Here is a 19,792-nt window from a genome sequence, read left to right as displayed (position 1 = left end):
CAGATTTCTTTTCAAGAAACAAAGAGTTTGATAAGTTTTAACATATTCTCGTACACATGACTGTTTCAATATAGAAATATTAACTATACTTCAAACTCAGAGTTCAAGGGATGTACGTGTTTTGCAGACCTTTGAGCCCTTGCTAGAATAATTGTAACGAGCTGATTCTCGATTCCAAGCTTGGTATATTAGCTATCGTGTTTTACATGGATTATAGACCAGAGGCTCGACATGCACATTGTTGCTATAGAGAACAAAACATGGCGAGATAATTGTCGCGCGAAACAGATCATTAAACTTTTGTTTTGAACAAATATAAAATCTGAACATCTATAATAGAAGAATGTTTCTATTGAAAACACAAACTAAGACATTGTAAGACATGTTTATGAATAGTTTTATAATTTGCTGAACAAAATCTTTTTTTGGTCGAAGCATTTAATCATGAAATGACAAAAAATAGACAGAAATCTTTTGTACTTTTGTATTCATCACCATCTTGAGGATGTCGATCATAGAACATTTTAATTCCTGCTTGATCTTGTGACGATAGATTTATCATAGAATGTTACATGGCCTACTCTTCTGAATGTAACGCGTCCTGGTCATATGATTATCATACTAGTAATATGTTAACACTGATCGGTTATTCATTACCTACAAATCAATTGGAATTTAAACATAATGTAAACAATACAATAAAATATTTTCACTTTTAAAATAGTGCTCAATACATCAATTGTAGAGCGATATAGAAATACCACTGTTAAAATAGTGCTCAATATATCAATTGTAGAGCGACATAGAAATACAACTGTTAAAATAGTGCTCAATACATTAATTGTAGAGCGATATAGAAATACCACTGTTAAAATAGTGCTCAATACATCAATTGTAGAGCGATATAGAAATACCACTGTTAAAATAGTGCTCAATACATCAATTGTAGAGTGATATAGAAATACCACTGTTAAAATAGTACTTAATACATCAATTGTAGAGCGATATAGAAATACCACTGTTAAAACAGTGCTCAATACATCAATTGTAGAGCGATATAGAAATACCACTGCTAAAATAGTGCTCAATACATCAATTGTAGAGTGATATAGAAATACCACTGTTAAAATAGTGCTCAATACATCAATTGTAGAGCGATATATGACTATCAAAACAAAACCTAAAACAACATAGGGACTGGTTGAACCAACTCCATGGGTGCCATCTCAGAAAAAAAATGATTTACAAAAATGTACCAAATACTTAATACGCATCGCCATGTGGAACCGGTATTCAATTTCTGCTAGCTTGAACTCTAGATCCATTCATAAAACAAACTTTTAAGTAGCCACAGACGATGACTAATTCAAATTAGAACAAACTTTCTTCTATTTTTTTTTATTACCTTTTATTTTTAATATAGCCACTACCTAACTTCCTAAATGAATTGGCTACATCAAAAATAAAAGCTTATAAAAAACGGAACGAACGTTTGGTCTAATTTTAATTAGACAGTGATGATGACAAAGCGACATATGAAAATAATAGCGCTGTAATGAATTAAAAGTACCTGCTCGACTTTAGGTTGTAGTCCTCAATTTAAAACAACCCACACTGCTATCATTGTACACATGTAATAAGTTACCGAACATGTTCAAACAAAATCAACACATGACTCGGACTTTATTTATGCGCTATTCACACTCCTCTATCTATCACGAAAGGTTTTATCTACGGTAAATTGAAATGGTAGTTTTAACAAAAAAACATTCTAAAATTTTTATGCCGTTATCAGATTGCCCCCGAGTAGTATGGTAGTATTGTTCGTTAACCGACATAACGTTCAGGGAGTCCACATACCAAAAATATTCATTTTGTATTGAGTTTGCTATTCGGCATCCACTCAAAGTCCAATGTAATAACGTTCATTGCTTATTTGGTAAATTCGACACCTCTTTCAAAAGCTTTTAAATGTTATTTTTTTGCATGGTAACTACTGTCCTGTACATTCTTCTCTCTTCGAATTAGATCAATGTTGGTTAGATCGACGAAATACTCCATTAAATATAATTTTCCAGTGTGGGCCAGGCTTTAGTTTAAATATGAGCATTATGCAAGTTTGAACGATGACCTTGAATAAGGTAAGTTTAAACATTGTGATAATAATAATTTATAATATGCCCTAGGAACGCAAAGCGTAAACATGTTTCAGGTCCTGTTTTAATATTTATATATCGCTCTGTAATTGATATATCGTTCTACATTTGATGTATTGAGCACTATATTAACAGTAATATTTCTATATCGTTCTACAATTGATGTATTGAGCACAATTTTAACAGAGGTATTCCTATATCGCTCTGTAATTGATATATTGAGCACTATTTTAACAGTGATGTTCATATATAGCTCTACAATTGATGTATTGAGCACTATTTTAACAGTGGTATTTCTATATCAATCTACAAGTGGTGTATTTTGGACTATTTAAACTGTGGTATTTCTACAGATGTATTAAGAGCGAAATCTGTAGAATCAAGTTATAAAATATAACTAAACTGATCAACGGAAGTTAGTTATCTCAAAATTACCATATTTCTATTTACGTTTAAACGAAGTCTCAGTTTGTAGCATTAATTTCGACACAGGTTGGGGGTTTTAAATTGTAGCGTTAAATATTGGACCTACGGGGCAACATAAGTCTTTACATTAAAGTGATACTACGTCTTAGAATAAACATAAAATATAAGTTCTCGAAATGGTCAATATAATTATATATTCATCAGTTAGTTTACCTGGTGTCATAAAGTTACAACTGTAAAATTTGGAAAATTCATAAAACTAAGAGTAATTATTGAAAAACGCGTATTCTTGATATTAAGCGTTTTTCAATAGTTAATTGCATATTTATTGATAATTACTAAGTATTTTTTGGATTTATCGGATTATATAAGTATCCTGTTATGGTATTTATGACACCAGGTATATCTACTGGCTATTATTGGCCAAGTTTAAAATTCTTAAATTTTATGTTAATTCTAAGACGTAGTATCACTTTAATACGTGATTACCTGAACTAAAGCTTAATAATATGAAACGAAATAATACCAATAATTTTTAAATAATATAAGGTTTAGATCTTTAGACAAATACACGAGGATATTTTATTTTTTTTACCTTAGTGTATAATTTTTTTAACCCTGGTGTCATTATGAGTTGCTAGGTAACTGAAAATCAATGATTAGATTCTAGATGATTACAACTAACCCTGCCTGTTTACATTTCTCAGAATTTACAGGGAAAGTAATAGGGGAATTCCCTGAATAGTTCAACCATTCTGAAAGTAAAGTTTTTATGGCAATCAAAATAATAAATAAAAAAGCTTTTTTACAGCCTTCTTTTTTGTATCTGATATTGCTAATACAAGGGTTAATAAAAATGCATTACAAAGTGAAATGGGAGAAGATTTGTCCATGATAGCATGTACGTGCAAAATTATGAATGTTTATTACTGGAGGCAAATAGCTGACTCGGACAGATAAAACATTTGAAGGAGAAGATTGACATATGGAGGATTATATCAAAGTATATTTTATTGTTATTTTATACGTTTATTCTATCTTACACCTTTCAGAAACGTGTTAAAATAAACCATATCAATACAGGTCCAAAAAGTAATAATCCTTTATAACTTAATATATCAAAACAATTCTACAATGAAAACAAATATTGCAGAGCATAAACATCACATAGGCCTGACCAACAAAAATGAATTGGTATTATGGTGAAGAACTATTTTGTTTGAAAAGACCAAAACGATGGAAAGGTCATACATTGTTCGTGTGAATTCAGGCGTTTTAGGAGCAGTTTGTTGGTACTACATAGCAAGGGAAAGACATACACAAGGTCAATCAGATAGACAGGGGCTAAATCATTTAAACATTTAAAAGTCAAAAGTTAGATTTTAAAGTCTATTCTGTAAATAACACATATATAAATCATATAAACCAGGGTGTCATGGTTTTCGTAATCAGAAATTTAATGGGCTCGACTTGAGTCAGTGGAGATTTAATGTGATACCGCCATGACAGACCTCCAGTGTGGTTTTAACTTCTATAGTAATCTTATGTTATCATTATAATCTGTGGTAGATTATGTTCTTTTTGTCTTTGTTGGTGACACCCAATTTTTAATGAATATTTAAAACTTAATATGTATTTTTTATGTTTGACTTGATTTGATTAAAGGTTAGGATTTCTGTATAGAATTGAATTATCGTATTAACTAATTGATTGAAACTATTGTTGTAAAATTAGTGTCTTATTTCATCAAGTTACAGACATATTATTAAATAACATGGTAGTATCTTGTGACTCGAGCACTGGGTCGTATTGATAGTTATAGAGAGCATCATTCTAATAGGAGTTGTATTTCATCAAGTAAAGGTGCGGTCTTGGTCGGAGATTTTTGTCTCTGACTCGAATCTTGAGTAATATCTCACGTGTGCCGGTACTTCCACGATAAGATTATCGTCTCGCCTACATGTTTAGTATCAAACAAGTTTAATGATTGTCTTTGACAGTATTATCGTCTGCAAGACAGACCGTCATCATCCAATCAGATTCCTTTTCCTTTCAATTGCATGCTCCGCGCGTGATTATCGAAAAGGTGGAAAACGACCGACTGGGGATTTTTGTCTCCGTGTGCACGTTCCAGTAGTTAAAACTCAAGACAAGACTCTAATCGGCGACAAAAGTCTCCGACCAAGATCGCTCGTGTGCCCGCACCTTTACAGACATATTGTTACAATACAGTTGAATCTTGTGACTCGAGCAACAGGTCGTATTGATACGGGTTCATCATTATAATAGTCACAGCGAAAATCATAATGATATTCACGATCACGGGGGTTGCACGTACAAGCTAAAACAAAACTATTCAGAATAATATACAGAGATGGAAGTTTTGTTGTGCTTTTCTTTTACAGATAACTTCACTTGCCAAGTGGAGTTACCCAAACATCCAGATTTGCAATTTGAATCCAATTACGAAATAACGTCTGTACTACTATTTCCAAAGGCATAGTTGAATCCTTGTATTATGTTTCTGGAGTATTTAGAATCCGAATTTTCCATTCCATGTCTTAGAGCTTTGTGTGCTCATTGACTGCAATCAAGTTTAAAACTTTTCTCAGATCTTTCATTTCATTTCATTATTATAATAACAAGACGATAACATGACAATTACTCAATAACCTTAATCAATAACTCTGTATTGAATAGAATTAGTAATCTTTCCTAAAATATATATTCAATTAAACCTAGCCCACCAACCGCATTTTTATAGGCAACATTTATTACTTAACCTTGAAAAATCATGACTTGAAGAAAGTGCTTCTTTTGAGTCTCACTTCAATACACCTAAACACTCCCTAACCGATTCAATTATTGTGCATTTTTTTAACCATGAAAACAATCGTCTAATCATGCAGAAAAAATCACAAAAAATCATTGCCATACAGGTATTATTATGAATGTAGGAACTATCAAGGAAGTTGTATTACCTGTATTATGAATGTAGATTGAACTTGTGACGGACAAGTTCGACCCGGCACATTTGCTGAGTGATAAAAAATCGGTAATTTATTATCTGCTCCTGCAAATTGATAGGCAACATCTGTTCCGTATAATGAAGGAGCTCAATTCATTGGTTAACTGAGCATGAGGCGGTTCTCACACAACTCGTCATTTGTTTTATGTCCATAATATAATGTCTGATTATTACAAAATTCGATAGATACCATCCCTAGAATTAGAGTTTGGCCAAAGACCAGATTTTGTGTAGTATAACGTTCAGAATGTTACCATTGTAAAATTATTGCCAAGAAATGCAACACAGACAAGATGGTAGAAGGCATTTTCCGATAGCCTTGCTTAGAACAGAACACATTTTGCCAAGACAAGCTGGTTGGCTGGATATCGAATTATTATAACTAATATAAATAACCAATATAAATAATGCCCAAAAAAATAGGCATTAATTATGTTATGGACGAAACTGTTTGGCGCAGTCAAACAAAGTATGAATACGAAACCTGAGGCTTTATTGCATGAAAGCGGTTCGATTTGACTTTCAAACCCAATGCAAATTGACGAAATCGATATCTTTCCGACGTGTTATAAATATTGATAGAAATGTCAACCGAGGAATTCTTTTAATTATCAGAAACATTCACATGGATGAATTGATTCAAAAACAAAGGGGGTGAGAGTAAATAGACTTTTAATTAATCCACGCGCTGTGAATGCTTTCCTTTTTCGGAACCATTTACTGTTCAATTATGATATTTTTGAAAGAATTATGAGGTTTTCGTATATTTCTAGTAGTTCTGAAGACTATATTTACATAATTTATTCAAGACTAAATCCCCCCCCCCCCCTCCGAAAATGGTTTTCTGTCCCTTTAAACTTTATCTTTCAAAGATTTGCAAAACCAGACAAATTGTCCGATACGGACGCTCACTAATGATCAACGAAATAAAAAAGAACGCAAGGGACTATAAAGCATCAAAAACATTAGATGGTTTGGTATCGTTGTTATGTTTCAAATTTCTGGACGATCTCGAAATTTCAATAGCGCAATTGAGAAAACGACCCTGTATACGCATCCCTTGCCATCAAGTCAGTTGACGGAGTGTTATGGTGATATAGGTCAGTATTGATTGGGTATCGATCACCTGTTTTTACCTGTCTAATCAATAATTAATCAAACTCTACAGGTCATCATCAGTATTGATTATTCTCAACATTTATGATTCTACCTTCAGTTTTAAAGGAATCAAATAACTAAATCGATTTGAGTTGAGTAGACGCTTGGGACGAGAAGCGAATGTCAAAATAACCTAGGATAAATGGATTCTAGGTAAAAGCAAGCCCTATCTCCCTATCGGCGCCGATTATCATCTATTTATAGCCTTGGCAGTGAGATCAGATCGGATCAGTTCAGTAAAGATTCTAGGTCTCTCTAGCGTCACCAATCTACTTATATCCTCGATAGTGAGATAATGGGTAGTAAGCATACCTGCCTCGCGAGATACACCCATATATTCATAACCTTGACATTGGACTATCGATCAGCTATATCAAAACATTAACAGTCGTCTTCGACTAGCTCCATTATTATGGTCGATCTGCACGAGTTTCCGTGTATTTAATATTTAATACAGCAATAATTATCATGAAGTAGTAAAATGATAGCAATTAATCAAAACAATGTACAGAACGTTGATTGTTGACTCTTTACATGTCGTATAGATTGTATGTTCCTATTCATCTTGTTTGTAGTGTATGTTAACCAGCTATGATGGGTGTGGCGCCAGATAGGGTATACTTACTCATCTAGACACCTGATATCACTTTTCATTATAAAATACTTACTCATTTATAATTGATCCTCGTGTGGAAAGTTCATTAGCTGCTAATTTTAATATTCAATCGCGGATAATTCTGGAAACACGTGGATTTGGACGATGAGCAGTGAACATAATTACTGATTAGCTTAGCTTAACAAATTCCCGTTTATCAGACTTAGGTACGATTGGTCAAAAAAAATGGCGCAGCTGTCTCTTTAACTATCTAACAATAAAGTGGATTGCTCTTGTTGATAAGTTGGATCGTCCCTGGACGTGCATTAATATCTTTGGTCGACTGTTTTAAAAACTAAACTACAGCAATACGATGTTAAAGATGATGAATTGTGATTTATAAACTTATCTAAAATCTGATTAAAGTGATAATTGAGATTTTATCTTTTCTGTTAGGTATTTAGTTAATTCTTCCTGACGACTATCATATAACTATGTCAAGACATACTTTGTAAATAGACTTCCTTCAGGAAAGTTTTTTATACTAATTGTTTCAAATTACATCTGTCGGGGAAAAGTTTTGAAATATGTAATAAAATAGAATAATGTAATTTTAGAAGTAGTCGACACGAGGAAAACTTTAAAAATCTTACAAGCATGGGCAAGAAAGGTTTTCCTCGAATTTAGTCACCAATCCCCAAATTCTATTGAACTTCCTTATAGTTAGATAACAATCATAGTAGATAGTACAGTCTTATAAAACAACCATAAACTTCTCTTGTTTAGTCAATACAAACAATCGGTTCATATTTCATGTGACTTAAATCTATTTAATCAAAGTTTAACGGGTACTTGACTGGACATTATAAGTTCGACATGACTTTTAAGGATCTTTATATTGGATATTAATAGTTTGAATTTCAAGGAAAACTGTCCTAAATGAACTCTGTTAAACCATTGGGTCACTCATTGGACGAAACTTTTGTATTCATATTTTTGGGTCTGCACAAAGGGGCTAGAATAACCGTCCAAAAAGGCTGAAACATGTACACGTACCAAATAAATTGGTTAATTGGTGAATGTGTTCTTGTTTACATCTCAAAAGTCGAAGGTCAGTACAAGGCTTTCCGTGACGGGTCGGGGGGAGGAGTGGAGAGAATAAACAGACACGGGCTGAAGATTTTAATTATTTTGGGTACTTTTGGGTTCTGAAACAACAGATTACAGGGCGTGTTGTGCCATGTAGGTAATTTTAACTGAGTAATAAGCATTATTTGTTAATCAATATAAAATTCACATAAATGTTGATATATACTAGGTCCTGGTCATGAAAGTCTTCTTGATAAAAAAAGCAAACATCGCACATTTTTGTCTTCAGATTTATTTTCGAAACTAAGGATCCTTTATATTAATTAATATTTGTTAATCAGCAGAAATCAGGTCATAATTAACTATATTAATTGGCAGATTATTGATTATATACTTATATCTTACTCGACAACTCTCTAGGGTTCTTGACTTATTTTACTCATTCATTATAAAGCGATATAGAAATACCACTGTTAAAATAGTGCTCAATACATCAATTGTAGAGTGATATAGAAATACCACTGTTAAAATAGTGCTCAATACATCAATTGTAGAGTGATATAGAAAAACCACTGTTAAAATAGTGCTCAATACATCAATTGTAGAGTGATATAGAAATACCACTGTTAAAATAGTGCTCAATACATCAATTGTAGAGTGATATAGAAAAACCACTGTTAAAATAGTGCTCAATACATCAATTGTAGAGTGATATAGAAATACCACTGTTAAAATAGTGCTCAATACATCAATTATAGAGTGATATAGAAATACCACTGTTAAAATAGTGCTCAATATATCAATTATAGGGCGATATAGAAATACCACTGTTAAAATAGTGCTTAATACACCAATTGTAGAGTGATATAGAAATACCACTGTTAAAATAGTGCTCAATACATCAATTGTAGAGTGATATAGAAAGACCACTGTTAAAATAGTGCTCAATACATCAATTGTAGAGTGATATAGAAATACCACTGTTAAAATAGTGCTCAATACATCAATTATAGAGTGATATAGAAATACCACTGTTAAAATAGTGCTCAATATATCAATTATAGAGTGATATAGAAATACCACTGTTAAAATAGTGCTCAATACATCAATTGTAGAGTGATATAGAAATACCACTGTTAAAATAGTGCTCAGTACATCAACTGTAGAGCGATATAGACATACCACTGTTAAAATAGTGCTCAATATATCAATTATAGAGTGACATAGAAATACCACTGTTAAAATAGTGCTCAATATATCAATTATAGAGTGATATAGAAATACCACTGTTAAAATAGTGCTCAATACATCAATTGTAGAGTGATATAGAAATACCACTGTTAAAATAGTGCTCAATATATCAATTATAGAGTGATGTAGAAATACCACTGTTAAAATAGTGCTCAGTACATCAACTGTAGAGCGATATAGACATACCACTGTTAAAATACTATTCAATACATCAACTGTAGAGTGATATAGAAATACCACTGTTAAAATACTATTCAATACATCAATTGTAGAACGATATAGAAATACCACTGTTAAAATAGTGCTCAATACATCAATAGTAGACCGACATAGAAATACCACTGTTAAAATAGTGCTCAATACATTAATTGTAGAGCGACATAGAAATACCATTGTTAAAATAGTGCTCAATATATCAATTATAGAGTGATATAGAAATACCACTGTTAAAATAGTGCTCAATACATCAATTGTAGAGCGATATAGAAATACTACTGTTAAAATAGTGCTCAATACAACAACTGTAGAGCGATATAGACATACCACTGTTAAAATAGTGCTCAATACATCAATTGTAGAGTGATATAGAAATACCACTGTTAAAATAGTGCTCAATACATCAATTGTAGAACGATATAGAAATACCACTGTTAAAATAATGCTCAATACATCAATTGTAGAGCGATATAGAAATACTACTGTTAAAATAGTGCTCAATACATCAACTGTAGAGCGATATAGAAATACCACTGTTAAAATAGTGCTCAATACATCAATTGTAGAGCGATATAGAAATACCACTGTTAAAATAGTGCTCAATACATCAATTGTAGAGTGATATAGAAATACCACTGTTAAAATAGTGCTCAATAAATCAATTGTAGAGCGATATAGAAATACCACTGTTAAAATAGTGCTCAATACCGTACATCAATTGTAGAGTGATATAGAAATACCACTGTTAGAATAGTGCTCAATACATTAATTGTAGAGTGATATAATAATACCACTGTTAAAATAGTGCTCAATACATCAATTGTAGAGCGATATAGAAATACCACTGTTAAAATAGTGCTCAATACATTAATTGTAGAGCGATATGGAAATACCATTGTTAAAATAGTGCTCAATACATTAATTGTAGAGCGATATAGAAATACCACTGTTAAAATAGTGCTCAATACATCAATTGTAGAGTGATATAGAAATACCACTGTTAAAATAGTGCTCAATACATCAATTGTAGAGTGATATAGAAATACCACTGTTAAAATAGTGCTCAATACATCAATTGTAGAGCAATATAGAAATACTACTGTTAAAATAGTGCTCAATACATCAATTGTAGAGCGATATAGAAATACCACTGTTAAAATAGTGTTCAATACATCAATTGTAGAGCGATATGAAAATACTAAAACAGAACATGAAACATGTTATTACTCAAGAGTTTCAAGTTGTGCGATCTGCAGACGACTGATCTATTTCAGCCTACGCCCCTATTCAAGGTTGTCAAGCCTTAAATAGAAGGGACTGTGGATCACTTTATCAAATTGCTTCATATCGGGAAGTTGATTTCAACAAATCAATCCTGATATCCTGGAACTATTGATAAACAGTTGACATATTAACCCGTCGAAACAAATGGGATTGCTCCCTTTTAAACAATGGAGAACGTGAGTTGGAGTCAATTGAGTGTAAATCTAGTATCAAAATAAAGCTATTACAGGGAATGCTTTGTTAACAATACTTCTAAATACGATTATGACTTATCTACCTATTTGTAGTCTTTCCTTTATAAATATGTATAATACATATCATTGAGACCTGGCCTTGAAGTTCATAAACGTGTTTGATATCGTGACATACTGTTCGGAGTCATCTTCACAATATCAAGCTATTAGACCTACGAACTTCGTCTTATACCTTGCCTTCAATAGCCACTTTTCTTGTATTGCTGAAGTTTGTAATTGCAGCAATTTGATTGTAAGCATATACAACAAATAAGTGCCCTCGACAGAAAGAATGTAATATGCCATATTGTTTACACTATTTCTGTCGAGAGCTCTGATTGTCTGTTTTCGCTGACGTACAATCCAATCAAATCTCTGCCTTCGTGATAACAATTACAATCATGTCAAGGTATTAGATGCAGTTCGTAATAGATTGATATTGTGAAATAATTCCGAATAGAAGTTGAGTGTTCTATTAGAGTAAGCATACAAGTACAATATAAGACGTCTTACGCTATAATTTTACTGGATCTTCAAAACTATAAGTGCGATTTAGGCGAGATAGAGTGTCTGGTGCAGTGCAGAATTAAAGAGAGTGTAAAGGGGTTTTCTTAATTTCTTATGTATATTGGGTACACTGATAGCATCAATTCATTTTTCATCATAAAATCCATACTTGTATCACTTTTATAAATTTGTAATAACTCTTTTCACCATATTCATGTTATTTCTCTCTGTATATATAGTGTAGATAGGATTAGATTCCAGGGACGATTACCTCTGGTAACTGGATTTCAATAAAGATTATATTATAATTATTATTATGGTGTATTACATGGTGGGGAAAAAGGATATTAGATATTAGATATATATATATAAATAATGAAAAGATATAAAATTTGGAGACTTTTAGAAGCGGAGAGCACATTTAACACAAAACACAAGGGAACATATAATGGTCTATGGTATAAATAACACACTTCTTTAATAACAAAGTATATAACGTTTCAACACATTTCAATTGATGACGACACATCTACATTGTGTTGAAGCGTTTTATACTTAGTGTTAGTCTGTCTTTGTCAACATAACATTTTTGTATTTTACTGTAAACCCTATCAATCTTCAATATACTGTAACACTATTTTAAACGAAGACTGTGCTGTCATTCAGTACACCGCGTTCATGTACATTATAATATATTGACTCTTATATTTTTTTTAAATATTTTTAACATAGTACAATACATAAAGCGATACAGAAAGAAACTCAATGTTTAATTTAATCTGCTTCGCAAACAATAAAGTTAAAAATGGTGAAATAAATCACATGGTAAAAATACAAAGAAATCGTGTTTTTTTTAAATTAATAAAACGAAAGGAGTTTTGTAGGAAATATTACACAATGGATCTTGTTGACTGAGGTTTTTTCTAACGAGCCTGTGCCCTGTATTCAGTTGTGCACTTTTAACACTGCTTTTATGAATGGTTTTGTATTCCCTTCGGTTAACTTTTGATGTGACACGGCTAATTCAGAAATTAACCTTTTACTACATAGAACGCAGTACAGGTATGCACATTCAAAATACTAAACATCATTCTGATTTGTTGATAAAAATAAAGTCAAATATTGTTTATTAAAAGAAGAATTGTCTTACCTTGTTACTTATCAATATGTATTATAACTTACAGCACGCGCCATACCTTGGTATAATAATATATTAATCCGGTTAATCCATTCAAACTATCATCATACGAACAAAGTATTTACTTCTAATCAATTGATTTCCTATCTCGAGTCTCGAACTTCAGTCTTTTTGTCCTATGTATATCACATGACTTTGTGCGTCTGGGTGAGTAATTCTCATTGAATATGTCGCACAAAAACACACGTGGTCTCTGTTTGACAGTAGATAGATCTTAAAGGTTTTTTTTGTGTTCGCTATTGTAATCAATAGTTTCTATGGAGACCAAACAAAGCTTAAATAACAAACTATTTGTATGAATTACAGGTCCATATTGTGTAATAAATACTGAAAGGGCTATGGTCTTGTCAGATAATGCATATCTCACCCTCATAGATAATGAATAAAAGATAAGAAAAACACGGAAATGTAGAAGAGATATCGGGTCAATTCAGCCAGAGTTTTTTTTTTTAATTCAAATAAGGAAGAGTTAAATTTTAATAGCCCCGTAAAACATCATTGTTACAAAAATTTGTACAAACTTCTAGCGGCGGCACCAACCTCCTGTACCGACTGGGGTACAGTTTGACTTAATAGGACAACTGACTGTTGAGATTTAAAATACCGGACGTATAAGCGCGAGCCTCCGATGGAGCGTCTAAGAAAGTTCTCATTCCAGAAATGTTTTGAAAAATAAATTTTATTCGGTGCATTCAGAAAGATATTTTGGGGCAAAACGTCTTTTTAAAATTTGTTAGAAATTAAGGCGGTTACGTGTGGGGTTACCCTCACTGGCACCACAATTCCCAACTGCTGACGGGTAACATATGGATTTGGAGGGAGACGGTTTGACTACGGCCTAGAGATTAATCTTGTTATTAACAGTGTGTTTTTGTAAAATATTTTTCTCAAAAAAGAATGTTATTTTTTATCAGATATAATCAACCATTCAACATCTGTAGCTTGTCAACGTCCGACACTGGTAATCAATCATATCTTGGTTGATCAATTACATTAATTAGTGACCTCGTAATTAGTAAGCTTAGCCTGGTCATATATCCACCTTGATACACGACAGCACTCTAAAAATTGTTTTTAAAAAACTTCGAAACTGTATTTAATCAATTAATAAGAACACTTATATGGATATACTACTCCTTTCTTTAATGGGAGCCGCGGTGGCTCAGCAAGTAGATGCTTGCCCGCTAACCTGAGGGTCCAGGTTTCAATCCCAGCATTGGTCGAGATAATACCTGCGGGTTATTCATCTCTGTTTCCCCCTGTCTGTGATGCAGATAAGAGGGGCTGACATGGAAAAAGCGCCTAATTGATGCCCCTTGTGCTACAGGCTGTGTTTGTTAAGGATCCCTCGACAGTTGGAAGTCGAAAAAGAGCAGGCTAATGCCGCTGTCCTGACAAAATGTCCCTCATTAGCCCACACGGTGCAGAAAAGTTGGATGTAAAACTCCATTCATTTCATTTCATTTAAATAGTATTTGGGTTTGAGCGATGGGAAGAAAGCATAACAAGAAACAATTTTAAAATAAACGTGGTTTCTCTTCTTGATCTTCACTTCATTAATCAGCACGAAGGGAGATCACTCTGAGTTATACTGTATGGAAGGGAAAACATGCCATAATATAACAATCATAATGAACTGACTATACAACCGAGTAATATAATGGTTGTTTCCCTTTAACTTTGATACCAGATTCAGGAAACATCAGAAGAACTCTATATTAAATCGAACTGTTCCTTTTGCATTATATACGTATATAATTGATGCTGCAGATATTGTGGAGCAAAATGTTACGTCTCACTGAACATAACGTATTATGTCATTATGCCGTATTCTATCTTGTCTAAGGCAGGACAAAACATACTTCCCATAATGTTTCAGGAATAGTAAAAAAGGAACAAGTTAGTACAAAGTACAAAGTGAACAATCTGTATACAAGCACATTTACACATTTTTTATTCATGAGTTTGTCTATATATAGCCATTATGCTTTAAGCAGAAGTCAACGGATTTCAGATGGCCTGAGGTTAATTTTGAGAATTTAGAGAAATTAATTGCCACTTCAAAATCAAACCCATCACTGGCCCGAGGGAGAGACCATGTCCAAATGCCCCTTTCCTAAATACGCTACTGGAATCGCCAAATGAGTTACAGATACGAAAGTGTCTTAAGTTTTAAATGATTATTGGGTTTGAAATGAGAATCTTATGAAATTACTAATTGGTTTAAAAAGTTGGGCGCCATATCTTTTTAAATAATGAAATTTTTCCAGGACAGAAACAATGGTGTTTATAATGCCGTATTTATACTTTGACTGCAATAGTCACTTTTTTAATCTCGTATCATGGAAGTTTGTTAAGATAGCGATTTTAATGCATTGTACGTTAGCGAATACAGCCAAACAGAGACATTGTCAGAAAAGCTGTAAACATTTGACAGATCCTGTTGCAAGTGTGTTAATATATTTATATAGATTGACCAGATGTATAATCTAGCACATGTTTGATTTATTTGTATCTTATTGAGAAGAAACTCTTTACTTCCGATGTTAAGAAGCGAATTGTCAAGTTATAGTGATATTGCGATCTAAGTATAGTCCATTAACTTAAAGTCTTTGAGAGATAAAATTGTCACTTAGTTGTGCATTCAATATTATAAGATGACCGACGGTTCACCAATGACACATTACATTATCAGTTTGAATTTATTTCTTTCGAAGTTTTGGTTTTCATTGTTTTTGTTCCTAGTCCCTTAGGACCAACCCCTAAATTAATACTACTAGAATCACGTGATCATGTTACAATGATGGCATAGTTCCGACAAATTATGGCTGCCATTCGTTACCTTGATATATATGTTTCAGAGCGCTAATGGAACGTTCTTGGTAGGCTGGTTCATAAACACGAAAACGAATTTGTTCTTACTCAATACCAAACGGAAGGAATGACAGATATCTGTACCATTATTGTTGACTCATTAGAAAAGCGTAATTTGCCTTGAAGACATGTTCGCACTGCAGATTTCTAATTTTGATGAAACAAAAGTAATAACAAATGTGTATAGTAAGAAAATTTTTTTATTTAAGGACATACTTTTTCTGCTATGGTATCTCCAGCACGGACATTGAAATAATAACCAGAAGGAAAGTTGTCGAGGGTATCGTTATAAATATAACATCTTTGAACATTTCTTCCCCAATGATTCAACAATACACATTGATTCATCGAGGTACATGTTTCTGCACATTGTGTCAGATCTGTATCTTGAGATATGAAAATGAGTGGTGCTTCATATAGATAACATCTATTAAATGGAGACGGAGTAAGTAATGCAATGGTACATCGGGAGTTGTTATTACACCGTTGATCACATTCACTCTGGTCCAGGTCTCCGATTGACGGCTCAAAGGAACTCGGACTTATGTATCTATCATTTGTATATGTGTAATCACATTCTGAAAAAAAATTACATAATGAAAGATAAATTCGTCCTTTTTTGATTTTTTTATGTGTACCAGGGATATGTTTGTGGCTTCATTATACATCAATTTCCGTCAGATGTCTATGGCTCCTGTAATTATAGATACATTGTATGCTTAACTGTATACGACGTCTGATTTTAATAGTGCAATCGATGCAATCAGTGCCCACGAAAGTTTAGCGAACCATATTTACTATTTCTTGGACTTGGTCCCAAATTCAGATATTGTTAAGCTTGAAAGACAAATGAATGTGATTCTGATAAATGAACCTTCACAGTTACAACAGCAGTTCCACAGTTGGCACTGTAACTACGCAACGTTCCTCAACCCATTTCACTATGGTGAGTATTATAACCAATAGCTAGAGTATGGTTCATTATCATTTTGATACAAATATTTTAAGTTGTTTTGTTTTGCCAATACTTGTATGTTGTTTTGGATATCGAGTCTCGTTTTACGGTTCGGGTCGATAGTACTTGATTTGTTTATTCTGAATCAAGCATAAATTATTACAGTTTACCTTTTCCCGTACTATAGTTTTCTTTTAATTTGTTTTTTTAATTCAACTGTTTCTTAACGCCATAACGCGATATTTCAGAGAACTCACCGAACCCTTAATAACGTCATCATAGGAAAACCGTGTGATACTAAAACCTTATTCAATAAGGTTAATTGCTATGAAATTGTCTCCTTTTGGAATGATCTTTTTTTGGATTAATGCTCAAAGATAGCTGAGGATGTTTTTAGGCGTTGTATTAGTAACCCAGGCTTTAAAATTTGATAATGTGCTTCGAACTCAGTCTCAGTATCGTCTATCGGTAAAAAGCTGATATAAGTTTCATCCAGATCTTGAAAACTTGACTTAAGATTTAAAGGACAAATAACATTTAAGGATGAATACTTACGGGCATCAATACGAATTATTACTGATACGGAGAACAGCAGTATGGAACATAAGAAGTTATTCATGGTTATTCAACGTTAGCAATAATTTGACTCGTTGATACGATGTGGAATGCTCGATGTGATCGAGAAATTTATAATAAAAGCAGAGCCTCCTAGTGGTTGATTGTTGTCTTAATTACTGTTAATCAATATTTCATACCAGCAGTTCATTGAATGATATCAAACATACAACTTTTTATATCAGGCAACTTTTTAGCGTATGGTTGCCCTAAAGCAGTGTTAACATAAGAAGTTATTCGTGGTTCTTGGCTCTCACGTATTGTAACGCAATAAGTAGGCTCGTTGATATACTGTCGAATGTTAGATTTAGATTCCCCCACCCCAACTTGATAGATGTTGCTTGCTATGTTGGTTAATGTCAATCAATATTTTATACCAACAGTTGGCGTACTGAATGATACAATATACAAAAAAATAGTTTACCAAACCGGATATAAGAGTATCAAGAATGACGTCAGTGTATTCTAGAAATAGTATTTCCCGGCAGTCATTGGCTGTATTAGGGCTTTCCGTATGGTTAAATACGAATATATGTAGTTGGTACTATAGATCGCGTTAACGCTAACGGGTGCGTATACGCCTGCACATTGCGGACGAAAGGAGTCTTAACTCTCTGCTGCTATTTGGTGAAAAGATATTTAAAACCTCTTTTAATGTAAGCGTAAAATAGTATGATCTTGACTTCGATACCTCTTGAATAATCCAGCATCGAATAGCATTGATCCTGACAACATTATTTTTCATGTGGGCCTCAACAATAGTGGTGAAGCGGCAGATATTATCTTCAAAAAAATGACCAATCTTGTTTCTTTAGCTTCTTCCGTGTTTCCTAATTCCCGTATCTTCATCACCCATATACCCACTGCTCATATTTTCCAACTGAAGAATAAAGTCGACAGTAAAAATTTAGAGAAATTCAATGCCTTGATAAACAACAGTCGTCCACCAAATACAACCATTTTTCCAGCAGCAGATACTATCATCAAAGTCAGAGGAGACGACATTCATTGGACTCCAATGACTGCCAAAGCCATCTACGACCATTGGATGAACTTCGTCACAGATTCCACAGCACCTTTAAACTAGGAGCGGGGGGTCCCAATGTTTGTCTTCAGCTTGGAAAAACAGTTGTTAATTTAAGCTCTAGAGTTCTTTCTCCAAGTAAACAAAAAGTTTTAGATAAAGGGCTTAAATTTATACCTACCAAGAAACCTTTGTCACACACTCCACTAATTGAAGCCACAAAGAGATTCCAGAGAAATTTAAGGTTAAACTATTTCTACAGAAACACGCCTTCTCGTGGTCCGATCATCAAGTTTGTTGAAAAATCGAAATTCACACCCGTGGATAGTTGTATAAACAAAAGCATTTTGGATACCTTTCAGGAAATGAATGATGAAATATCTTTGCCTATAGTAAACGAGAAAGACAACCTTTCGCACGCGGAACGTACTGCTTTGAACACTCTAAAACATGACAAGAATATTGTTATCAAGAAAAGCGACAAGGGCAGTTGTTGTGTGATCTTAAATAGGCAGGATTATGTTAAACAAGCCGAATCTCAATTAAGCAATCCTGAACATTACACTCGTTTGCAGGATCCGATCTACAAAGAAACTTCTAAATTAATAACAAATATTTTGAAAAATTTACTTCAGAAAGACTACATTAAGCAAAAACAATTTGATTATTTAAAGCCAGAAAAAGAACCACGTCAGAGACATCTTTATACCCTCCCAAAAATACACAAAAATCCTGAAACTGAGTGGTTCTCCCCAAATAAAATCCCAAAAGGTCGCCCAATTATTTCCGATTGTAGAAGCGAATCGTACAGGGTATCAGAATACATTGATCATTTTTTACTGCCTCTTGCCTCAAAACATCCTGCCTATATCAAAGACTTTGTGGAAAAGGTAAAGAAACTCGTGATCCCAGAAAATGCGCTTTTAGTCTCTTTAGACGTTCAAAGCATGTATACTAAAATTGACAATGATTCTGGATTACACGCTGTAAAGCAGGCATTCGAGCGAAAGCCCGATCCTGATAGACCAGATAAAGAAATTCTTGTACTTTTGGAAATTTGTTTAAAACGTAATGACTTTACTTTCAATGAAAATATTTATCTTCAGGCTTCAGGAACTGCCATTGGAAAACGCTTTGCGCCCTCTTATGCAAACATTTTCATGGCAGAATGGGAAAGAGAAGT

At 33.3% G+C, this 19,792-nt stretch overlaps 1 protein-coding gene across 1 annotated transcript; it reads right to left on the bottom strand.

Annotated features, from left to right (window-relative positions):
* Window positions 1–16,219: 16,219 nt before the first annotated feature.
* Window positions 16,220–17,589, bottom strand: LOTGIDRAFT_175162 (hypothetical protein; the record flags this gene model as incomplete). Its single annotated transcript, XM_009055517.1, has 2 exons — window positions 16,220–16,593; window positions 17,526–17,589. 2 exons carry the CDS (start codon window positions 17,587–17,589, stop codon window positions 16,220–16,222), a joined length of 438 nt encoding a protein of 145 aa, XP_009053765.1.
* Window positions 17,590–19,792: the final 2,203 nt, after the last annotated feature.

Source organism: Lottia gigantea, assembly GCF_000327385.1.
Source record: "Lottia gigantea unplaced genomic scaffold LOTGIsca_249, whole genome shotgun sequence".
NCBI classification, from domain to species: Eukaryota; Metazoa; Mollusca; class Gastropoda; family Lottiidae; genus Lottia; species Lottia gigantea.
The sequence above is the reverse complement of the archived record's forward strand: the minus strand, read 5'-3'. Positions and strand labels throughout refer to the sequence as shown.